The sequence below is a fragment of the Henckelia pumila genome, chromosome 4 (genome assembly GCF_033568475.1).
Source record: "Henckelia pumila isolate YLH828 chromosome 4, ASM3356847v2, whole genome shotgun sequence".
Taxonomy (NCBI): Eukaryota; Viridiplantae; Streptophyta; class Magnoliopsida; order Lamiales; family Gesneriaceae; genus Henckelia; species Henckelia pumila.
The window spans coordinates 161765947-161790921 of NC_133123.1; the positions used below are offsets into that span (position 1 = coordinate 161765947).

General features: G+C 33.5%; 4 protein-coding genes across 4 annotated transcripts; 2 read left to right on the forward strand and 2 right to left on the reverse strand.

Moving 5' to 3' along the window:
- Window positions 1-844: 844 nt before the first annotated feature.
- LOC140862249 (uncharacterized) lies at window positions 845-3125 on the reverse strand. The gene is made up of 2 exons (XM_073265254.1): window positions 2712-3125; window positions 845-2495 (listed from the first exon to the last, which is right to left on the reverse strand). The coding sequence occupies exons 1-2, from the start codon at window positions 3062-3064 to the stop codon at window positions 902-904; spliced, it is 1947 nt and encodes a 648-aa protein (XP_073121355.1). The 5' UTR covers window positions 3065-3125; the 3' UTR covers window positions 845-901.
- A 1441-nt stretch (window positions 3126-4566) lies between these two features.
- LOC140865636 (uncharacterized) lies at window positions 4567-8366 on the reverse strand. The gene is made up of 6 exons (XM_073270348.1): window positions 7955-8366; window positions 7137-7250; window positions 6196-6276; window positions 5497-5669; window positions 5252-5348; window positions 4567-5036 (listed from the first exon to the last, which is right to left on the reverse strand). The coding sequence occupies exons 1-6, from the start codon at window positions 8168-8170 to the stop codon at window positions 4926-4928; spliced, it is 792 nt and encodes a 263-aa protein (XP_073126449.1). The 5' UTR covers window positions 8171-8366; the 3' UTR covers window positions 4567-4925.
- Window positions 8367-10985: 2619 nt separating this feature from the next.
- LOC140862250 (uncharacterized) lies at window positions 10986-13120 on the forward strand. The gene is made up of 3 exons (XM_073265255.1): window positions 10986-11259; window positions 11328-11874; window positions 11971-13120. The coding sequence occupies exons 1-3, from the start codon at window positions 10986-10988 to the stop codon at window positions 13118-13120; spliced, it is 1971 nt and encodes a 656-aa protein (XP_073121356.1).
- Window positions 13121-20383: 7263 nt separating this feature from the next.
- Window positions 20384-24924, forward strand: LOC140863864 (triose phosphate/phosphate translocator, non-green plastid, chloroplastic-like). The gene is made up of 9 exons (XM_073267619.1): window positions 20384-20847; window positions 21654-21776; window positions 21871-22023; window positions 22432-22517; window positions 22630-22714; window positions 22942-23061; window positions 23208-23276; window positions 24296-24425; window positions 24533-24924. The coding sequence occupies exons 1-9, from the start codon at window positions 20470-20472 to the stop codon at window positions 24607-24609; spliced, it is 1221 nt and encodes a 406-aa protein (XP_073123720.1). The 5' UTR covers window positions 20384-20469; the 3' UTR covers window positions 24610-24924.
- The last annotated feature ends 51 nt before the right edge of the window (window positions 24925-24975 follow it).

Sequence of the window (24975 nt, forward strand, 5' to 3'; positions counted from 1 at the left end):
TTTATATAAAAAATATCATTTTCACTGAATATATGAAATGAATGATCCATCTCTAATGAATTCGTGAAACAATCTCACAAAAAATCTACTTTTGTTTGAAATTATATTGCTACTATTTCGATATAATTAATTATCTAATTTCTTATTATATATTATATACAGTAAAAATATGATTTACAAAAAAAAAACATTAAATTTAACACAAATAAATTGGAGCAAATATTTGCTAACTTTGAATTTTGACTCACCTGCATTTGGATCAATTATCTTGGTAATTGGTATCATGTCTGCAGCCGTAGCAGTACGGAGTAAAGCTAAGATCAGAAGAAGAGGGATTAGTGATTTGAGGAAAGCCATCATTCTTATTATGTTAATTCACGGAGACACTTGATTTCTTTTTTATACACAACAATTTAAATAGATCATTCATATTTCATAGATCCAATAAATGAGCAATTAATGATATAAAACAAAACGTTTGGCAATTAAGTACTATCAGTAACGTCATATATTAATTATATAATATATTATATTGTGTAAACCTATGTATAAATTTACTCGATGTCACGTTCATGACATTGTTTTAAGGATTGATCAACGATCCAATTACAACGAACCATATATGATTTTTCGCGTGCATGATCTTAAATAAAAAATGAGATGTGACCCAATCGAATCAAAAGGTGATTATTTTCTTTGCTTTGTGCAAAAAATGAGTTCTGTAATGGAACGAGTGTTGCTCATTAATTACATGTACTGGATAACATGAAAATATACAAATTATGAACTGAATTAGGTATTTATAAGTTTATAACCCAAAGTTGAGACCCTATGCCAAGAAATCTATTTGAAATTTAAGCTCACATAAGGTCTCATTTATAATTGTTTGTATTCCTTTCAATCAACTCTCTACTTCAATAGATACATGCTCTCCATTGATTTGTTGGATTCCTGTTTCGTCGTTCGATGCCAAAATGGAGGCTCTCCACTCTTCCATATAAGCTGCTTTATCAGGATCCAGGCCTGGTGACTGATGATGCTCAAGAATTTCAAGAATATGTTCACTTTCACCAAGTAGAATAGCTGCTTGACTTACATTTTCCTCTCTTTCTTTGCTGGAATCATTGTGACATTTCATGGTTATGACGCGACTTAGATTGGTAAGGCAAGCAGCTAGAATGTCTGAGATGATTACAGACAGCTTCTCCAATAGTTGCTCGTCGGTTTGGTGATTGCTAGGAGCCAGCAGAATAGTTCGAGTGATTCGGTACATTGCGTTAGCTGCTATAATCTTGACTGGCCAATTCTGAGGATTTTCCATGCGGGAATCTGTCAAACTATTCTTGAAATCAACAACAGCCTTTTCAGCTTTGAGAGAAAGTTCTTGTAGCGTCTCCCCGCACGTTCTGTCTCCAAAACTTGTTTCCCGGAGAGCATTATCTTGCCATGTCTGATACAGTTCAACTTCTAACCAGGTCACATCTGCTGCATTCCTGATGTATAAGAACTCTTTCTTGGTGTCAAAGGTTGTCTCAATATTCTTGACAAAGGATAGGCCTTCACTTACAGCAGTCAGTAACCAATTAGCCTTATGATTACTGATGTTCGGAAGTGCAACCGCAACGCTTGTCAATGTCACCACCGCGAGAGACCAGCTATGTGGTGGTTCTTGGGAATGTAAGCTTGGAACTTCATTGCTGTCAAATTCTCTCACCCCATTGAAACTCACAGATTTCTCAATGAGTTCGATTAATTTCTTTGGTTGCTGTTTCTTACCCTTGTGGATCAGTTTATCCAGCTCACTACATATGTTGGCAAGTGTGTTCTGAGGCAGTTCTGGCTCGCCTTCAAGTAGCAAAACGTATTGGCTCAAATCCTGCTCCATAACAACCCTTGATCCCGCTCTTGTTGTATCGTTCGAGCGCCCAAAAGCACATGCTCTCAACTTCTTGATGTGGTGGAAGAAGAAGAAAATTTTGGCATCAACTTTAGCAGAAATGAGTAGAACTAGTTTGCTGACAAGAACAACTAGAATCTGAATCCGGATGGCAACATTTAAAAGCAATCTTTTGGCGCCATGAAGAACTTTTCTGCATCTGAAGTGATGAATTTGTAAAGGCAATGGACTCTCTCTCCATTCCACCAGCTTATGAGTCCAGTATGCCTCTATCTTGAATTCATCTTTGAACCTTTTGTCACCTATCTTAGAGCTCTTGAATCGGGCTGCCATGAACCATCTCGACACGGGAGCAATACTACCCAATGCCACTCCAGCAGCCTGAATGATCATAATATATTGAATAGACCACTTGTAGCTGGAAGTAGATGTTCCACCGTATCCCACATTGTACACTATATGCGTTTGAATATGTGTTTCTACCAGAGTTAAAGCCATCAACAGACACATCAAACCCGAAGTGCCGCAAACATCACAAACTGGGAGCTTCCAGTTTGAGCCATCACCCAATATTTGTTCACTACCTCTGTCAGCCCATCAAAGTTAAGTTTCTTCCCCTCCATTTCTCTCAAAACAGAGCTATGCATCTCCTGATACTTAGATTCTACACATCCTTTCGCCGTTGGAACGAATACCGCCACAGAAGCTAACATGACCATAAAAAACAGCATGAAACCGACTGCCGAAAATTCTTCAGCACACACCATGTAGCCATCCCAAGTACTAAATGATTGGAAGTCATGTATCAACGTACACATTCACTGAGACTGTACACACTATTAATATTCCTAAAGCACTTAGATTCAGCAAGATTTCATTAGGATCCATGCTAGCCATAGCTGTCATGAAATTTCCTATGGCAGTTGTCAACAACGCAAGGCCACTAAATTTTGTGATTTTATCGTCTACTCCCGACATGTAAGTTGTGAGATCCACTGGGAGCTTCAAGGCCACAGTTAACAGTGTCAAGGAAAATGCATTGAGGGAGAAATACTTACACGGGAGCCACAACCTTTTGGTCCGGAAGCCGCTGTTGAAGGCATCGAGAGCCATCGAAATCACGCACACCGCAGATGCTGCTGCTATATACAATCCTATCCATGCCATCGGTGCGTTAAGTTGGTTCTGCACCGAGTGCTCATAATCGTTCTCATAATAGTTTCGGCACTCTTCCAAAATACAGCACCACCCATCCATTACTTCTAATTTGAGTATATATTGCTAGCTGCTCAATTATTGGCATTGTGAATTCTCAACTTAATTCCCACGTTTCTTGGTCATCCGAGTCTTTGTAATAAGTCGACAAAAAATAAATAGATCCAAAAATCTGTCGATAGAAGCATTAATTTTCAGTTTGACTTGAAAAAATCAAAATCCATACAAAAATTAATTAAAGGATAAATTATTAAATGTATTTTAAATACAGCTTGTTAAATTAATTCAAAAGATTTTATATAAAATTTTATTAATGATTTAAAAATAAATATTATTCTATCGATAATAATATTTTCACTAGTTAAACAATTTTTTCATATCGTTTTCTCTTAATTATCAGATGAATATCATCGAGTTTTCTTTTGTTCTGCATATAAATTTTTAACAACGTAAGATTATTAATGAAACGCTCTAAGTTCGATAATATATGGGCATGGTTGGTATACTCGAGGTCTGAAATGGAATAAAGTTAATTTGGAATGAAATAAGAATGAGAATTGAATGTTAGGTCTATTCTATTTAAATGATTGATATAAAAAAAAATAAAACATAAATGAAATGAAATTAAATACTATATATTTCTAATTTTCATTGGAACAAGGCAATACACCACCCAATATTTCAAAATGAGAGGGAAAAAATTGTCATTTTTAAGATAGATTTTAATGTGTATAATATAATTTTTATTCTTGTCACATAATTAAGCCACTTACACGAATATCAATATCAAATAAACAATATTTGGTGGATTTAGTTATTTCCACGAGAAAATAACGAAAATGGGAAAAAAAAAAAAAACTTATTTAGAAGATAAACCAAGCTTTGACAAATTATGAGACATAAAATCCAAAACAAAAAAAAATAAAAATTACTGGAGTAAAATTGTAACCTCTTCTTTTCAGAGAGTGTGCAATTACTTTTTTTAAAAAAAGTTTTTATTAATAAAAAATTCAGTTTTGTGTTTTTTAAACCCAAATAAATTTTATAAAAATGGTATTTTCGTAAATCAGTAGTTATTATTGGACAAAAATAAAATGATATTTTGATAATTAAATATACATTAAAGGGTTTTAGTAAAGAGGTTGGTCATACCAATGTACCAATCTTTTAACTTTAATAAAATATAAAAAATATTAAATTCTACATAATTTAATTGAAATCCAAATATTAATAGGATAATTCTATTTCTATAAAATTATTCTGGTGAAAAAAACTATTAAAATCACTTATTTATTGAATACTATATATTTCTAATTTTAATTTTTTCGTTTTTGTTGTCAAACAGTGCTATATGATATTCCTCCACTTATTCGTATTCTATGCGTTTAATCACTATTTTAGAAACAGAAGCAGTCTCAAACACTGTCTTAAGATATCGTTCCAACAAATCGATGTTAAAACTTATACAAAAACGATATCTTCATCGCATCAATACTTCACTTGGCTCGGAATACAATTCAGCTCCCAAACTTACATCTATTTATCATATCTTAAATACAAACTGGAATGGGGGGAAAAAAAAAAAAAAAAAAAAGAAAGAAAAGAGAAATGTCTTTCAGGTAGACCGTAGACCATATATATAGGTCCCAACTAAACCTTTTTTTTTTTTTTTTTTTTTAAAATCTTTCCTGGATACTTTGCACAGCTAACATATCCACACGATGCAGGACTATGGCATTGCACTTCAGTATAAGAATTTAGTAAAACACGATACATACAATTGAGGCGACAAAATCTACTGCATGGACAACTCTCAAATGGCATCGGCACCATCTCCGAATGTTGATAAAGAAAAGGGGGCTATAGCCACGTTGAAAGAACGCGATCCTACTTTATCGATATGCTTCATCTCAAAATCACCCTCCTACAAGATTTTAAACGAATAAAGAGCTGTTTCGGTAACATTTAGAGGAACTTAATAGAAAAATCTGATGAAGAGTTATGTGTAGTTGTTACTAAGATTAAAAATATGTGAATCAGAATCAGTAACTTGTATATTAGGCAGTGGGGCATGAATAATGGATTATGCACTCATTAGTTGCTATTTGGAGGGTGCAATAAAGCATAAAACCATCTCACCATTCTGCCACTAGGTGTGCCCAATGGACATGCAGATGAATACTCAAAGCCAGTATTGGGAAGAATCACTGGTTGTTCACCAATAACTCCTATACCACTAGTTAGAGAAGAAGGAATCAGTAAACGGAGATTAGTCATAAAATAAAGACGGAGGTACTCAAAATACCAGTAGCATAAATTGTAAAAGTATCGTTAAGAGATTATAGTCCATCCATAATTTAAGCAATAGCCAAACAATAACTTACTGAACATTCTCGATTTTCCCATTGTCGTCGGTGATGATCCAGTGCCTTCTAAGAAGTTGTACAGGGCGGTCCGAGTTGTTTGTGATTCTGATTCTGTATGCAAAAAAATAAAGACCCCTCGAAGGTTGACTTCGGCCCTCGATGTACACACTTCTAACTTGAACCCTAATGCCCTGGAAAAAAAATTCATAGTTGGCCTTTGATTCATATGTGATGATTATCTTCCTTAGGCCAACTTAATGTTGAATAATTTTAGGAGCGGAACAAGATTGGCCTGCCTCAACTTAACTCCTACAGCGTGACCGGTGCGAACTGCCAAATAAATGAATAGCCGGCTCATTGCTATTAAACAAATTAACTAGATTTGTAATTAACTGCATCATTAATTAAAGTTTTATAGCATGCCATGCAAATTTAGTTTCAAGTCGCTAACAATCAAGAAGAAAAGAATAAAAAATAAATCAATCAATCAAGAAGCAAAGAATGACATGAAAAGTATGTAAGATCTGTGTACTCAAAAACAAATAGTGAACTATAGTTTGATAAAAAAAATATATATATATTAGCTGTAGAAGGTTCAACATAAAATAAGTAGTTGGACCAGAAGAAAGACATAAAACCATCATACCAAATAGAATAACGTGGAGAATCATCACTAAAATAAAAACAGTCCAGACATATATAGGATGTTTGGCATACCAAGGTTGTTGCATCACTTGTGCATTTCAAGAGACAATGAGGAGCAATTTCCTTGAGCTCGTCACGGTACCTAGCTGCATCCTGAAAATATGTGCAGTATATTAAAAATTTTAAAAAAAAAAAAAAAAAAAGGACACAAACATCTGGTTGATTTATTAAGCCTTAGAAATTTTTATCAATAACGGAAATATACCAGTAACTGGCTACTCGATGCAAACTAATAGAAATTTGGTCTACTCATTTAATGCATGCACGATCTTACACACTCAGAAAGCTTCAGATACCATCAAGGGTGATCGTATAGAAATAAAAATTATTTCTATATTGCAATGTTTTACTATTACAAGTTTTGGCAAACCCGATGCATTTCAGTTCAAGGCGGCTTCCTGCCATCTCCTGGAAATAGATCAGGATTTAACCAAAAGAATCATCAAAACCATGCATCATTTTTTTTCCTTGATAAATGAGTAAGTTGGATTCGGGTTTTCAGATACTCACAGCAGAAGAAAAATAAATCCTATCCACCTAATTACAAGCGATGTTGTCACATATTAATATTATAACTCGAACAAATTACAAGTCTACCTTGATCCAAAACCTTTTTGTCTCTAAAACTGGTTACTCATATATACATGCATTGGTCATTTTTAGTGTGAAAAGGTTTAAAAATTAAGTTTCTTTTCACCTCCTGGATGTACTACATGTTTATCATCCAATCGAACATCTTAGGTAGAGCAGGAACAAACTAATAACCATCACACTTAAACTAATGAAGTATCATTTGAACATGTATACATTCATCCCATTTGCAAAATACGATGTTCCCACCAACTTTCATCGTGAAATGTGCGGAAAAGATTGTTTGATTCATCATGATTACAAGAAAATTCCATTAGGGGAAGCAAGTAAAGAAAAAAAAAAGTGAGAAAAGGTATACACACATCAAATCTCTCCTCGGCAATGGCCTCCCGCAACAATCTCCGCAGTCGTAAAACTGGCTCCTCTTCCTCAAATAGTTTCAGGGAATCACGAAGTCTAGCAGCTTCTTTGTAATCCTAAAGTGATTTATTAACAATAAAAAGTGGCACAGAATAAAACTCTCAAACAATTTCTCATACAATTATGCTACAACGCTCTTTACACAGGACCATCCAACTCTGTCAAATAATTTTTTTGCTAGTGAAACAAATTCATGTAGATCAACGGACTGACCAAACTAACTTAAACATTAATACATTACATAGTACATACTGTTCAGCAGAACCTCAAAATACTCACAGATTCATACTTCACGTCCCTTGTGGTAAAAAAAAAAGGGTCATGGAACCATCCACAGACGAACCCAGAAAATTCGATATGGTGCGTGCGACTCTGTGCATAAAGGCAGGTGAAATTACAAATAAAATTTTAAAACTTTTAATTTTGAGATGATCATCACCGCTATTCTACCCCTGAAAGGCAAGGGCGTGCCATTTTCTTGTCACTCGAGACAAAAACGACCACTGACTGATAAAATTCCTCACCGTAGAACAGTAAATGCCAACAAAATGGCACTCTTGCATTACACAATACTAGTTCAAATACAAACAGATAAGCAAGCTATGCTTAGCTGAGATATGTTCTGACAGCCCATCAAACCCCAAATTCATGTCTTTCTACACTTCACTCCAAACAGAACGCCCGAGGAAGAAATATGGCATAATCCTTTCTTCAACACAAATAATTCAAAATCAAAACAAAAAACAAAAAACAAATTCACCTCAGATTTAGCAGCAACTTCCAATTGTTGCTTCAACAGAGCATATGTTTCCGCCCGAGAAAAAAAGGATCCCTGGCTCGAACCCGAACTCTGCGATGTACTGCAAGCAACAATTCTGTTCACCCGCAAAGTATGATCTTTGACGCCGCCATTGATTCGACTCCGCAACGACAGAGAATTGAAATCCGATATTAATTTCAGATTCAAAGAATGCATTTTTAAAATCTCTTTCTCTCGATGAAATTCAAGGGGATGGGAGCTTTATCTCATGCAGCTCTTCAAACTACATGTGAAGTTACTATAATGGACATGTGATGGGGATTCCAAGCGCCGCGTGTAGCGGGGCAATTCGGGGATTCCGGCACTCACTGATATTTCAATGGCCTGGAGCCATTTGAGTCTTGAAGAGAGGCAGAGGACTGAAAGCAGGAGATTTTTGCGGTCTATGGCTCAGAATTTTACACGTCTCAGCTTTTAAAGATTTTTATTTATTATTTATACAAGGTCAAAATAAAAAAATTTATACAAGTATTTTTTTTTTGGTTTAGCTATGACTGATTTTTAATCGGTCATTTGCTAAATAACGTTGAAATTACGGTTTTAAAAAAACCATAGCCAACATCACGCGCCATACTATGGACCAGAGGCGGATTTAGGATTTTAGTTTTGGGAGGGTCGTTTACAAAATAAAGACAAAATATTAAAAGAAAAAAAATTATATTGTTGTTAACAAATATATTTTTAGCTAAAAAAATTCAATGTTCTATAAAACTTTCAAAATCTTCAATGATATCATCACAAAAATTTTTTGCATTGTCTCTTTTTGTAAATATCATTTTCACATTTTTAGATGCAAAATAAGTAATCAAATTTAAGTTAATTTACTAGTAAACCCACAAACTTAATTTTTCGTAACAGACGTTAAGGGTAAAATTGCGAAAACATATTTTAGTGTGATTGACACCAAAATCAGTTTTTATCACGATCCCAACTTTTATAAAATAATAAATATATAATTTTAGAGGAATTTTAGAATAAGAGAAAGAGAAAAATATATATAGATTTTCATTTTTCATGATGAATAGCCTATTTATTTTTATTTTTATTTGTTCGTACTTTTTTTATTTTACTTCCTTCGTCCCATATATATTGTCCTCTTTGAATTTTCACACAGATTAAGAAAATGTATTGAAAAAATAAATTTTATATAAACTTCCTATTTTGTCCCTATTCAATGTATTAAAAAATGATTGCACAATTTTCAAGGTGTAGTTAATAGGGGTATATTAGTAAAGAAGTGTAAACAAATATTACTAAATATAGCATATGACTATATATTTGAGACAAACAAAAAAGGAAACGTGGACAATATAATTGGAACGAATGGAGTATATAATTTTAGAGAAAAAATTTAAAATATTTAAATAAATAAACAACTTAGATAATTTATTAGAAGAATATTCATTTTCATTTCCGGATGAATAACCCGTTTTTTTTTATCAATTGCAATTTTTTATTATATACATATTTTGAGAACAATAAGTTACATATTTTGAGAATTAATTAATAAAATAAGTAAAAGGGCAAAAAAATAAAAAAAATGGGGCACGGAGATTCGAACGTGAGCATCTCCAAAAAATGAAAGACCTACCCACTAGCCCACACACTATCTTGAAACATTGATGGGCCAAGAATTAATTAAATACTTTTTAAAATCTAATATATATGTTTATATATCCTAAAAATTTCCAAATTTTTTGGGGAGTCGTGGCCCACCTTAGCCCTATGGTGGCTCCGCCCCTGCTATGGACCCTCGTTGGAGTCTTTGTTACATTTGTATAGAATCATCGTCCATTTATGAATAATTTATTTAAGGGTTTTTTTTATATGTAATTTAAAAAAAAATTATATTTTGCACAAATAATGCATGGCATGGGGTTTTGCAGTAATACTACAAAACGCTCCTGCCAATAGCGGACCCTGCAGTAAAATTCAGGGTCCGCTATTGAAGCAAGCGGACGCTCACATAATTTTAATTAAAATAATGTGAGCGTCCGCTTGCTCACAGAAGCGGACACTGCCTATGTGGCATCCCCTTCTGTGAGCAAGCGATGAGCATGCTAATTATATTAATAATATAATACCAAGGTCCGCTTTTAATAAAAGCGGACGTTGATTCATATCGTCCGCTTCCTCCTACTGCGGACGTGAATCGATCCACTCAAAATAATTAAATTATCAAGCACGTTTAAAATCACCACAATAATACACACAACCTCCCGACAATAAATCGTGATCTTTCCAGCAAGATTCCCAACTTTATCAGACAACTAATTCAGTAACATGATCCTGACAAGATTCTCATATAGCTTTTGACCACATTGAATAATGTGTTTAACCTTTTCAAAATTTGAAATCCAATCGTTCAACTTTCTATATAATAACAAACATTTTGAAGAATCATAATGTCTATCACTCTCTTTTACTTGAAGAAATTCTTCACAATTTATAAAAAAATATTCTTTCCTTTCCTTTTTTCCTCCTTTCTCCTTCTCTCTTCGTAATACTTTTCTTGAAACTTCATCTCCAGTATGGATAACATTGATTTTTTTTTATATTTTGGTGGTCACGTTGTTGTTGAGAATGGGTCGGTTGAATATAGTATCCCGTATATTAGACCGATTCGAGTATTGCGATCAATTTCTTTGTTCGAGTTGGTTGAATATGTGCATAAAATGTTGGTCATTGATCCGATGAATTTTAGTCTGAAGCTGTCTACGAAATACTCATTCCTGGATAAATCAATATGACATGAAATTCTAGTCGACCTTGCTGATGTTGACGCTCTGGAGTTTGTAATGCAATGCCCCAATATAAATGTATTGCATTTGTATGTTGAAGCAAATCAAATTCATCAGAATGAAGAATCATATATTCCACATGTTACAGAAGGATTGAGCAATATGGAGTTGAATCGTGAGGGTGGTTCGTGGGATCAACATATCATTGGTCCTTTTGAACATGTTCCTCCATGCTGGACAAATACGGGTCTGAGTTGGGATCAAAACGTCGGTGCAACAAATTTGTATTCAAACAACCAGAATTTGATGCAAAAAACGATGATGTTCCTAGAATTGATGATGGAGATGTTCCTAGAAGTGCTAGTGATACTGAACTAGAGATGTCATATGGGGAGTCTGGAGAAGATGACAATGACGCTGATGATTTGAATGATGATGAACGTGTGAACACACATGCAAATATCGATGAAGGGACGTCATCTCGTCCACCACCTCGTCACAGAGGCAAGTCGTACCATTTATCTCCACTGATTCTGAGATGCCCTCATTTTTCAATAAATACTTTGGAGAAGAGACTCTGGATTCCATCGGTGTACCTGTCGGGGCACGAGCAAGTTATTACAATCCGAAAAGAGGAGAACTTGGTGTAAACATGTTATTTAAAGATAAGAATGATCTCATTGCTTCTGTGAAAGATTATTCAGTCAGAGTTTCCAGGCGTGAATATCGTGTAGTCGATAGCACACGCATTCTGTGGAAGGTACAGTGTAGAAATGATTCTTCTACAGCTCGATGTCGTTGGGGTCTTCGAGCTTCTTTCAAAGAGAAAACCGGTTATTGGAAAATAACTAGATATGGCGGTCCTCACACGTGTATATCTACCAACGTGGGCATAGACCATCATAACCTGAATAGCGATATGGTCGCACAGACGTTGTTGGGTATTGTACGTTGTGATCCTTCGTACGAAATTAAATATATCATGGAGAGCGTGAAGGATAAATATGGATACCAAATCTCGTATACGAAGGCGTGGCGAAGTCTGAAACGTGCAGTGGAAATTGTTTATGGGACTTGGGAGAGTTCTGTGCAACTGCTTCCGAAATATATGCGTGTTCTGTGAAAATATAATCTCGGAACAGTTGTCGAGTGGAAGCATATTAGATCAAACAACGAATCAATAAAAACATTGAACTATGTTTTTTGGGCATTCAGGCCTTCTATAGATGGATTTTGCCACTGTCGGAAAATCATTAGCGTTGACGGCACACATTTGTATACAAAATATAAGCACAAAATGCTGATCGCAATCACTCTGGATGCGAACAATCAGATGTTGCCGTTGGCATTTGCAATCGTGGATGAAGAGACGTCGGATTCCTGGAAATGGTTCTTGGAAAATGTTGGTCAGTATGTTGTTTGTGGTGAAAGTGGAATATGCCTAATTTCTGATAGGCATAAGGGTATTGTTCGAGCAGCTGAGGATCTCCACTATTTTAAACCTCCACATGGTGTGCATCGTTTTTGTTTGAGACATGTGTGCTCAAATTTTAATGCGAGATTCAAAGATGTGCATTTGAAAGATTTATGTTGGGAGGCGGGCAAACAACATCAAGTCTGTAAGTTCGACGCAACAATGGAGGCCATCAGGAATAAAAATATTTTAGCACACAGGTACTTGGCTGGAATCTCAAAGGAGAAATGGAGTATGGCTCATGACGGAGGTTGGCGTCGTGGGGTGATGACGACAAACATGTCTGAATGCTTGAACAGTGTGTTGAAGGGAGCTCGTAGACTCCCTATATCTGCGATAGTGCACTTGACTCTTTTAAGATGTGTACAATACTTCATTGAACGTGTGGCAAAGGGTCAACGCATGGTTCAGGAAAATCAGCTGTGGTCGGACTATGCATGTCGCAAATATGAAGAATGGGCAAGAAAATCTAGCGAACATCGTGTTGTCAAATATGATGTACGTACTCAAACTGCTTCAGTTGCGACCGGGGGCAGACCAAGTCGCGACCAACATATACAAGTGGTGAGGTTATCAACTAGTGATTGTTCATGTGGTAAATGGACAATTTTTGGAATCCCATGTTCTCACGTTATTTGCATCGCGAAATACCATTCTTTAGATCCGACAAACCTAGTTCAGTCATGGTACAACATATCGAACTACCTCGCGGCGTATGAAGGTAGATTTGAACCTCTTGCCGATGAACGATATTGGGATCCACCTACCTTTGAGCTGCATCACAACCCGGTTAGACGTGAAAGAAAAAGAGCTGGCAGGGATACAACAACTCGAGTGAGGAATGAGATGGACAGACCGATGGTCAGGGAGAGACAACGACGGGGACAATAATTGGTAAACATTATATTTAATTTATCGCTTACATTATTATGATATGTGTATTTTGGAATTTTGAAATTAATTTTCATATATATTTTTTTCCAGGAACATCAGATATGAAGACTGTTGTATCGTGTGATATTAATATTATAATAATTTTTTTCGTTCGTGTTTTCATAATAAATGTGTACATTGTTTTGTTTGTACATTTTTCATGTATGAGTTTAAATAAAATAATATATGTATGCATTTTATTGTATTTGTATATTTTTTTAAAATATACAATATATTATAAAAATGCTATATAATTTCAAATAATAAATATTAAATTTATTACTAATAAATTATATGTTATTAAACGATATAAATCTTAAAGTGTAGATAAATGAGTTTAAATAAAATAATAGATGCATTTTATTGTATTTGTATATTTGTTTTTTTTAAATATACAATATATTATAAAAATGCTATATAATTTCAAATAATAAATATTAAATTTATTACTAATAAATTATATGTTATTAAACGATATAAATCTTAAAGTGTAGATAAATGAGTTTAAATAAAATAATAGATGCATTTTATTGTATTTGTATATTTGTTTTTTTTTAAATATACAATATATTATAAAAATGCTATATAATTTCAAATAATAAATATTAAATTTATTACTAATAAATTATATGTTATTAAACGATATAAATCTTAAAGTGTAGATAAATGAGTTTAAATAAAATAATAGATGCATTTTATTGTATTTGTATATTTCTTTTTTGTAAATATACAATATATTATAAAAATGCTATATAATTTCAAATATTAAATATTAAATTTATTACTAATAAATTATATGTTATTAAACGATATAAATCTTAAAGTGTAGATAAATCACATTAACAAATATATCACGATAGGTGATTACAATTACAATTACGTAAATGACCCTCTGTTCCACAACCACGTGGCCTACGTCTACGCGAACCTCTACGCGGTACAAAACCTTGAGGATTATTTTGGACCACATCGTCATTGTCCTCACTGATCTGATTTTGTTCATTTGAATAACCTGTAAAAATAACTGGTGAAACAACATTTATTTGAGGTGCCGACGTGTTAGGAAAACCAGGTGGCTGATCGCTGATCAATTCGGTAATACTTTGGATATGGCTCTGAAATGGCGTCCGATAATCCTCATCATCATATGCACCAGATGGCCCCGTGTTTTCAAAAACACCAGATGACCCTGCATTTTCAAAACCACCAGAAGGCCCTGCATCGTCTTGCCAACCAGATGACCTTGGAACATATCCTAAAGGTGACCTTGGAATATCATGTGGTCCAGGAGCAAAAAAATTCTGGGGATATGGTCGAAAACCAATCCCGCTGACCGTGGGAGAAATAGTGCGAACAGTTATGCGCTCATACCATCGAAAGTAGTCATCATCTGTCTGCCTAGATCTTCCATGCAATTGACTCTGGACAACATAATGCAACCTTCTGTTCCAAACATTAATTGCATTTTCATGATATTCCCTCTAGTTTGTGTTGCGATGACCTGATCTGTTGATGTTGTGGAGGTCATCGTTGTCAACTACAGGTCTTGGAATAGGTTGACGCATTTCAAATTGCCTTAACACTCGATTCGGACGATGCATCTCCACAATTTCAAAGCAAATCAAATGACAAACGCATCGCCAAATATTATTGTCGTATGAATCCATAATTATTCTGACATCTGGATCGTTTCTGTCGTATACTATCCAGTTAAACTACAAAATAAAAATTAAAAAAATTACTTAAAATTTTCTATAAACAAGTTCATTGTTGCACTGTTCATATATTTTCATAGCATACCTCATCATGATTCATACGATCAAATGAGTCTCTTGTAATTCGAAGAGAGTGTGTCGGTGCATGAGTATAACTGAAAACATTGTTCCACCTACAATAAAAATATTATTAAATATCGAGTAAATTAATCAGAGTTCATATTATGACAATAATGTTTTTACCGAGCACCGTAGGGAGAAAATTGCATAATATCTTCAGCAGGATTCGGGGCCACAAAATGAGATAAGCCAGCTCGATCAGGATTAACACATTTAATCCTGCTCCATGCCCATACCTGTCATGAGTATAAAATATAATTAAATAAATATTAATTTAATCTCATTTAATCATTATAAATTATACCTGCAAAATATATAGAGGTCCGGCTATTTTAGATTTTCCTATACGTGTTGCATTGCACAACTCACGATATAGGAACGCTAAAAATGCACCTCCCCAACTGTAAGATTTTATTCGATCAATGTTCCGAAGCAGTTGTAAAAAAATCAATCTAGCCGATCCTCGTTTATAATCTGGTAGCATTATTCCTCCGATAATCATCAATGCTACACACCGACTATATTTCACAACATCAACCTCGGAACTATTATCATCAATGTATGTGGAGGTGCAGTGTTCGTATAAAGAGGTCATCGACAAGTGACCGCCTTTGAAATGCGTCGCTAATGGCGTATATCCCAATAAATTTAAACATATGTGTTGCCATTCTCCCACTTTATGCGACACATCTATACCAGATATAACCTCACCATGAATTGGTAAACCCCAAATAACTGAAATATCTTGCAACGTGATAGTCGCCTCACCACATCTAAAATGAAATGTGTGTGTTTTACGTCGCCATCGTTCAACCAGAGCAGTGATCAAATGATTATCATAAACACGAAATCCACACTGCAAAACACCGAAAAATCTCATATGATGTAAAAATGCTTTAACACGACTATGTAACCCATTCTCCGTATATAATTTCCAAATCAAGTTGTCCGATCGTTTGGCCCGAATAATTTCATCAATATTTCTCGAAAAAAACTACTGATGATATATGTGATGCCTGCAAATACAACACGCTCGAATCTTGTACTGTTGCCATGCTTAAAAAAAATAATGACAATCACTAATCAATAAGTTAGATAATTATAACAATCAATTATAGTACTTATAATAAATACACTAAAAATAATACATATCATGATCGAATAATAATCTTCATGCTATTTGGAAATAAAATAAAATATTAAATATGAATTACATTAATTATTTTATTTGTTTCAAATAAAAATAAAAACAATAAAAATAAAATTAATAATAATAATAATAATAATAATAACAAAAGATTACTAAAAATTATTTCAATAATCTTTGTAATACGATATTTTATATAAAATAAATACGTTAATAACAATCACAAATTTGTCCTTAAACTAACTTTTCTTATATTTTAAATATTATAAATATTTTATATCACATTTTAATATGAACACAAAATATAAAATATTGGGATATCAATTTGAGATTAAAAATAATGTTGTATGAATATTATTTTTTTATAATATTTAATAAAAATATGAAGTCATTATCAACGTTATATTTATAAGATAATTTTTTTTATTTCAACTCTATGAATTTTATGTAAATAAATAATAAATATAAATTATTATATTATATTATATATATATATATATATCTATTGTTATTTATTTTAAAGAAATATTATTTTAAAAATATTTCAACTATAATTTTGATCGATGATATATTATTTCAAATTTTCAATTTATTAACAATATATCATTATAACATATTATGATTAATTACGTATATATATATATATATTTATATATGTAAAAGTATAATAAAAAATAATTAGAGATTAAATAACATATTTCAAACATTAGAATTAGCTAAAAGTAACATATCTTGTTTCAAATAATCGTAAATAAATAAAATAATATATTAATTAAGATTAAAAAACCAATAATTAGTTAAGTTAAACATAGTAACATACTATTACTATCTATCTTGAATTTTTATTTACGTAATATATCAAATTTAACGATAATTATAAATGTTTAATATTTTAAGTAACTTAATTTAGGAATTAATACTATTGACGAACTTACTAAAAACAAGGGCAATCAAATAAATAGTACAATTATAGAGCGTGAAGGATTAACCAAAATATTATATAATATAAAAATATAATATATTAACATAACCAACAAACTATAGTCAACATTTAACTTAAAAAACATGAATAATAATAGTATTATTTAAAATATTTACAAAACTTAATATTTGTTATAATAATATTAATACGTACCTCTATGTTATTTCACGTTTAATATCAAATTTACCTGCAAAAACAATATGAACAAAAATTCATATGAATAATAACACAATTTTTTAGAGAAATTATTTTGCATGAAAAATATATAAAGAATTAAAACGATAACATTACGAACGTACCTAATTCAGAAAACAACGCAGAGAAGATTTCAAAAAGTTTCGGTGTTGCTAAAAAAAAAAAAAGCTTCGGTGCTTCTTCTATAAAATAAAAAAAGAAAGCATTTAAGGAAAGGGAAGGAAAGCTTCGGCTTTTCTCCAGCAAAATAAAAATGAGATGCTTTCGGTGCATAATAATGAGAGCAACACACAGCATGCCCTATTTATTATCACAATCGCAATAATTTTGCATTACGGGCGTTTAATTTTCGCCCGTGATGCAAAATAACAAAGCGGACGCTGGACGCTGCCTTGGCAGCGTTCGTTTATGCAGCAAGCGGACCCTGCATTAAAATACAGGGTCCGCTGTTGGCAGGAGCGTTTTGCAGTATTACTGCAAAACCCCCTGCCAGACATTATTTGTGCAAAATATATATTTTTTTAAATTATATATAAAAAAAACCCTTTATTTAAAATGTGTTTGATATTAGTCACAGTTTCATGAACGATGTTTAACTTTTTCTATGGTGATTGTGTATTGATATCATCCGGGAAATTGGGTAGGTTATGTTCTGCTAAGATTTGCACACGCTCGAACAAGAAAGATCGATGGCGTGCCGGAAGATTTTTCGGTGTGACCACTCCAGCGCTCAAGTCATTGATGGACTCACACGAGATGTAGAGAGTATTTTTTTAGAGATCAAGTGAACTCTCGGTTTTCAACTCTGATGCATGTATTTATGGGACCTCGAAGTCGGCGATCTTTCCGAGATTCTCGGGTAGTGGCCACGATACAGGGTCGTGGACCACGTTATGGTTGTGTCTAGACTGGTGAATGTGGAAGGAAACGTGTCCCTTGATTATCGGTGGCAGTGACTCGTGATGATTTTGACTTGGTCTCCTTTCTTCGGTTCTTCCACCAGTCGGGGAACACTATCCTACAGATACTCGGGTTTTTTTTACTCGACTGGATGCCTCCTTTGCTCGGGCTCTTCCCTTCCTTAGTTCACAGGTCTTTCTTTCCTGACTATTAAACCTACCCGAGTCATATTCTACCATGTCTGACTGTCTTATGAGTCATGGGCTCTTGTTCCCTACACGGGTTCAAGAATGACCCGGATATTTCCTAGGCTATCATTTATGTTACCCAAAAACTCGTATAAATACTTGTATAAAATTGTTTTTAATATTATAATAAGAAGAATATGGATTATTTTGTTGCATCGAGTAATCTTTGATGTGTCATTTGCATATTAAATATATTAGTCTTCTCTGATTTAGTTGTGAATATTTTAATTTTAAAGTTGTTTGTTGAGTTATCAATCATTTTAGAAAATATTGGGTCCATGAGCATCTAACTTATTTTTATTTCAAATACCTTAATATCTCAACATTATACCATACGAAAATTCAATAACACAGATTTCAAAATATATTTGTTTAAATATTTTCAATGCATCGTGTCTGTTTGTAAATTCTAATCATAAAAATTGAAAAGTCTGATTTATAATACTCCCTCCGTTTCAATTATATTGTCAACGTTTTCTTTTTTGTTTGTCCCAAATATATAGTCATATGCCATAATTAGTAATATTTTTTTACACTTCTTTACTAATATATCCCTATTAACTACATCTTGAAAATTGTGCAATCATTTTTTAATACAATGAATAGGGATAAAATAGGAAGTTTATATAAAATTTACTTTCCCAACACATTTTTCTTAATCTGTGTGAAAATTCAAAGAAAACAATATTTATGGGACGGATGAAGTATATAATACACGATATGAATCTATGTTTAGCCCGTATTGGGCTATAGCCCAGTCCATTTGTTTTGTTGGTGGGAATATTGCAATTTTCAACCCATTCCAATTATTTTTGGTAAGTATTTCACAAGGAAAAACATAATGTTGGGTCCCAATTATATGAGTCCAGAAAAAAACAGTTATCTTGAAAATTTTAACCTCGATTATTCCTCCACTTTTGTGCCAAATTATTTTCAAACTCCAAAGCACGTGACTCTTGTATCTATCTAACTATTCTTTATCCAAAATATATTTTTTATTACCAAATTAAATTATTAATCCTTTTATTAGTGTGTATTGTGTAAAGTATCATGAAAAGATATTAATTTGTATGACTTTCATAAATGTAATATGAATTTCTGATAAATTAATAGAAAAACAATAAAAGTTATATCGATCTATTTTATCAAATCTTTTTATTTAATAAAAGTGTATTTTGAAAGTAATTTAAAATCTAAAAAAATAATTTCAAAAATAGAAATTATAATCTGAGTGAAACTTGTTGGTAGATTACAAGAGTTTGCACATTAATTAATTTAGATAATAGAAAAGTTTTGAAAATGATCTTAGTTATATTTTTATTTTTGATAATTCTCCGAGTGCATTTGAACTTTGAAGTAATTCAGTACTGACTTGAGATGATTAGTTTTTTTTTTTTAAATATTATTTTGACGAAAATCATTTTGCTAGTCATCTCCATAGTAATATGTTAGATTTGATTTATTACATTAATTTCAAGTCCATCCAAACACTAATTAATTCTGAATTCGTCACTGTATATGTATTCTAGCTCAACTGTCTTATTTTAACGAAAATATGCCAAACAACTTATTTTAAAAATGTCATTTTACAACTTATAAGACATAAAATATTTAAAATTAATTTATCTAAAAACTCGATTTTACAGTTTGTTCCAACAAAAAATAGTTTTAATTTTTGTAAGGAGTTATTATTTATGAGCAAGTTTCTTCTTAGACGGATTCATATATTTATATCGGACCATGAGATGGTGAGTTTTGTAACTATTTAAATAAAAAGTAATAATTCTTTAAAAAAATAAAATAAAAAGTCATAATTAAATGATGTTAAATTCAAAACTACCCGAATATAACCGGGTCGGGTGCATTTCAATTCGGATCCTTTCCTCCAACTCTCCGACGGAGCCCCCAAAGCGACACCACCCAACCCCAACCACCATATATACGTACACTTATACTTACACTCTACTCCCCTACCAAATTCTGAGCCTCGATCTGCAAAGATGCAAAGCGCGGCCGTTGCATTCTCCTCCCCGTCGCTCTCTCTCTCCGCCAATCACGCTAAGCTCGCCGCCGCCAGCAGGTTCAATGCTCGCTCTCTTTTGCCGCACTCGGAGCGGACACGTTTCGAGAATGCCACCTCAACGGTCTTTTCCTCTTCACCGTCCACGCCGATTTCCTGCTCGATGAGGCGAAGCGGCTGGATTTTCAGCTCGAATCCGGCGCCGAAGTCCGATTTGGTTCCAGCTCGGGCCACCTCCGAGAGCGCGGACGCGGCCGAGGTCCCGCAATCGAAGAATATGTCGGATACTTTGGTGCTCGGAACGCTGTTCGGGCTCTGGTACCTGTTTAATATATACTTCAATATCTACAACAAGCAGGTGGCTATTTCCTTCTATCTTTTTTTTTTCCAGCTCTCCCTTTCTTGCGTCGGATTGCAGTTTATTGCCATTTGTTGTTATGTCAGCTGTGGATTCATGTTCCTTTGGCATTTGCTTTGTTGATTATTTCATTTTTTGTTGTATGGAGAAATTTTGTCCATTAATTATGATTCCTGGAAGCTGATTGATAAGCCACCGGGTCAAACACGTATGTGCTTGTGTCGCGCATATTCTTTATGCAAGATCCGTTACATATGTAAAAGCTGTTTTTCCAGTGCAAATCCTTTCGAGCAAAATAATGTTCCCTTTTTTATGTATATGTTTGTTGTAACTTGTAAATGAGAATAATTAATTAGATAAATGAATAAATAAATAAAAACTGTGTAAACTGATTAAACTGATTTCTTAAATGGAATTCACCAATCAATATGGCCTGTGAATCAACAAATAAAAGGAAATGGAACCTGTAAGTTGTACAGACTTACGGAAATGAAATATGAAAAAGTTAATCAATATCTTACTTTCGTCTGTAAGTCCATGCAGCTTTAAAGTTTGCTTTTGATACTTTTCTAGAGAAACATTGATGATCTTGCAGTTCCATTTATATGGATTCAGTTGATGATATTTTATTGGTTGTGTGGAATTTATGTTTTATCAAATTCATACCTCATTTCTCGAAAATTTCATATTTAAATTGTCAATTTAATGCGAACAAAAAGCTAATTATATAAAAATGATAAAATGCTGAAAGATGTACTGCATAAAGACCATTTGTATTGAAATGTAATGATGTTTGTTTGTTATAGGTTCTCAAAGTTTATCCATACCCAGTAACAGTCTCTCTAGTTCAATTTGCTGTTGGGACTGTAATTGTTTTTTTGATGTGGACCTTGAATATCTACAAGCGGCCTGCAATCAGTGGTTCCCAGGTACTTGGTTACATTCAGAAACTTTTTTTCAATGTTTTGGCATGAAGTTTAGTTATTGTCGTCATGGATCTAATACTGTATCCTTCACTGTCAGCTTGCTGCAATTCTTCCACTGGCAGTTGTTCACACTTTAGGAAATCTCTTCACCAATATGAGTCTAGGAAAAGTAGCTGTTTCATTCACTCATACAATTAAAGCAATGGAACCATTCTTCTCAGTTGTACTTTCTGCAATGTTCTTGGGAGAGGTATGTGAATATGTGATTTATTTGTTCTTGAAATATTCTGTTTTGGTTAACTTGTACTGTATGTCTACATGGAGATTCCAAAACTGACATGAAAAACAATTGTTTTGTTGAAAGTTGAAACAAGTTCACTCATCCAGTTTTATGCGACTTGGTATGATTGATTTTATACACCTTAACAACTAATACTCAATGCCCGCGTCTAGGACTGTCATTTTCCATACAGTATTCTATATATAATAGCTCCTAGACTGGAGACATGCCTAGTATCATATCATGATAGAAAAACATGAATTTCAAATTTTGCTTCTGGTAACCTTCATGTTCTGTTGGTTTATCTGCTTTGGAAAAATAAATATTTCCAAACTGTGCTTCTTGTAATGTGATTTTTTCGCTTCTGTTCTTTGGCAGTTTCCCACAGTATGGGTAATTTTCTCTCTTTTACCAATTGTTGGTGGAGTTGGTTTGGCATCAATGACTGAGGCCTCTTTTAATTGGTATAGAACTGTGACATGATGCTGTCAACTAATTTCTGTAATTACTTTGTATGGTATCGAAAAAATTTATTTAGATTTCCTTATGGAAATTTCACCATAATTGTTTTTGAAGGGCTGGTTTTTGGAGCGCGATGGCCTCAAATTTGACGAATCAGTCTCGCAACGTCCTTAGCAAAAAGTTTATGGTTAAGAAAGAGGTATGAACAAACTCTTTTTTATTTTATGGGTCCGGGAGAACTTAGTGTTTGTCAATATTACAGGTGGCCAATTGAGTTTGATAAAGTCTTCATTGGTTTCAATATTTTTTTGGACATTGTGTCATGGCAAAATCACGTGTTTCAAAATCAATCAAGAAAACTGGAGAAATTCTTATTCTTATCGAATTTGTGTTATGATGCTTTACCTTTAATTTCTCTCGATGCAGGAGTCCTTGGACAACATTACTTTATTTTCAGTTATCACTATTATGTCGTTTATCATGATGATACCAACTGCTATTTTCATGGAAGGCGTCAAGTTTACTCCTGCATATATTAATGCTGCTGTAAGTAAATTTAATAGGAAATACACTTTTAGTTTGTTTGATTCTGGCATTTCCTCTAAGACGGTTTTCCTTCTGTCGATTCCTTTTCTTATAGCTTGAACATTTGAGTTCTTTTAATTCTTTTCCTTCATTTGGTCTGTTTACAGGGATTGGATGTCAAACAAGTTTGCATTAGGTCCCTTCTGGCTGCTATATCCTTCCATGCATATCAGCAGGTAGGCACTGAAGAATTTTCTTCTAATGTGTATACAACTTAGTTTACCAGCGGTTGTTTTTTTAATGAAATTAAGCCCTCACCAAATTTGACGAACACAATCACATGTGGGCATGTGGTGTTGCACTCTGCCCAAGTGCAATCCAACAACATGTGGTGTTGCACTCTGCCCAATTGCAATCCAACAATTATTATAATAGTTTTGGCCAATGTGCTGAAGGAAACCTTGGCAATAAAATTTTCAATTGAAGCAATTTTAGCATGATCTGCTAAGAAAGACAAACCAAAATTTGTTTTCATCATTTCCAGAGGTTTACTTTTTTTATTTGCCTCCTACATGACTGCTAAAGGCTTTGCTTATCAAATTATTTTTCGCTTGTTGTTTATGGAGATACTAGATGGTCACTCAGATTTCATTTGCTAGACCGACTACAGTAAAATTAGATATGATTCATTTTGAGTCTATTTATTTGGTGTGCTGCAGTTATCTTCCTCTCTCATGCGAACAGTTGGAATATAGATATTATAGTGGCGTTTGGTTGAGCTTTCAGCGTAACTTAACGAAAAAGTTTCAAGAAAAATGTCTGAAAACAACTTTGAAATTGAGATAATGTTTGGATATAAATTTCTGAAATCTAATGTAATGTGACGAAGAAAAAGATATGCAATGTAATGATCATACAAACGAGGTAAATAATAAAATCATTGGTGTAAAAGATCAAAGGAAATAAAAAGAGTAGGTGTGTAAATATTATGTTTTGAGTAGTTGTTGAAATATGAAATGATATGTAGTAAAATATTTGAAAGAGAAAAGGATGCATGGTGATAAATCCACACAGCTCCTGCCCAAGCAAACCGAATCTGTGAGGTCTAAATTCAGAAAATGATCTGATTCTGCATTTTGTTTTGGTTGTCTTTATGAATCTCGATATTTCTGTTATCTCTAATTGATCACATAATTCTACCAGATTTCTAGATAACCAGTCTGGAGATATATGTTTACTGCATTTTTTTTTTCAGGTTTCTTATATGATACTGCAACGTGTGTCTCCTGTCACTCATTCTGTGGGCAACTGTGTCAAGCGTGTCGTGGTGATTGTGTCCTCTGTTATCTTCTTCCGCACAGCAGTTTCGCCTGTCAATGCCTTTGGTACGACCGAATTCTTCTATTTCTTTGTAAATTGAAATGATTGGTTTCTGAATTATGACAACAGAAATGGTTTGACTCTCACTCCTCTCTTGGTAATTGGTATGCAGGTACTGGAATAGCCCTTACTGGAGTATTCCTATACTCGAGAGTGAAGCGCATCAAACCAAAGCCAAAGGTGGCTTGAAGATCTTGTTTGTTTAAACTACTTGCTGGCAATTTTGTGATAGATCGAATCGCGATGCAGAAACTTTTTGGCCGGAAGTCTTAAACATCGAATTTTACTGGGTTTCTTAAGCTTCTATCCTTAGGTCTTTCCTTTCATGTGTTGGCTTGATTCTTTACTGGATGACTCAGTTCTTTAACCGACTTCTGTAGCACTGCAAGTTTTAGACGTGGTTTAGGTATTTATGTTCTGAATATTTTTTCTCCTTGAATCGAAAAATTTTTCCATCACAAAAATTAGCTGCTAGGTTATGTACAAAACAGAGGGAGCATCGTAAGAAAAAAATATATGGTTATTCTGTTAAATTTTACTTGCACGGTCAAATCT

Bases quoted from the DNA above. Each gene is read 5' to 3' on its own strand.
- LOC140862249 (XM_073265254.1), bottom strand. From the start codon at position 3,064: ATGGCATGGATAGGATTGTATATAGCAGCAGCATCTGCGGTGTGCGTG. The intron at 2,496-2,711 runs GTACGTTGATAC...AACTTAACTTTG, and splicing joins TGTACAGTCTCAGTGAATGT to ATGGGCTGACAGAGGTAGTG.
- LOC140863864 (XM_073267619.1), top strand. From the start codon at position 20,470: ATGCAAAGCGCGGCCGTTGCATTCTCCTCCCCGTCGCTCTCTCTCTCC. The intron at 22,518-22,629 runs GTATAGAACTGT...TTGTTTTTGAAG, and splicing joins ACTGAGGCCTCTTTTAATTG to GGCTGGTTTTTGGAGCGCGA. The intron at 22,715-22,941 runs GTATGAACAAAC...CTCTCGATGCAG, and splicing joins AGTTTATGGTTAAGAAAGAG to GAGTCCTTGGACAACATTAC.
- LOC140862250 (XM_073265255.1), top strand. From the start codon at position 10,986: ATGCTGGACAAATACGGGTCTGAGTTGGGATCAAAACGTCGGTGCAAC. The intron at 11,260-11,327 runs GCAAGTCGTACC...ACTTTGGAGAAG, and splicing joins TCCACCACCTCGTCACAGAG to AGACTCTGGATTCCATCGGT. The intron at 11,875-11,970 runs GTGAAAATATAA...TTGGGCATTCAG, and splicing joins CCGAAATATATGCGTGTTCT to GCCTTCTATAGATGGATTTT.
- LOC140865636 (XM_073270348.1), bottom strand. From the start codon at position 8,170: ATGCATTCTTTGAATCTGAAATTAATATCGGATTTCAATTCTCTGTCG. The intron at 7,251-7,954 runs GTGAATTTGTTT...AAATCACTTTAG, and splicing joins AAGTTGCTGCTAAATCTGAG to GATTACAAAGAAGCTGCTAG. The intron at 5,349-5,496 runs GTAAGTTATTGT...TTCTCTAACTAG, and splicing joins GGGAAAATCGAGAATGTTCA to TGGTATAGGAGTTATTGGTG.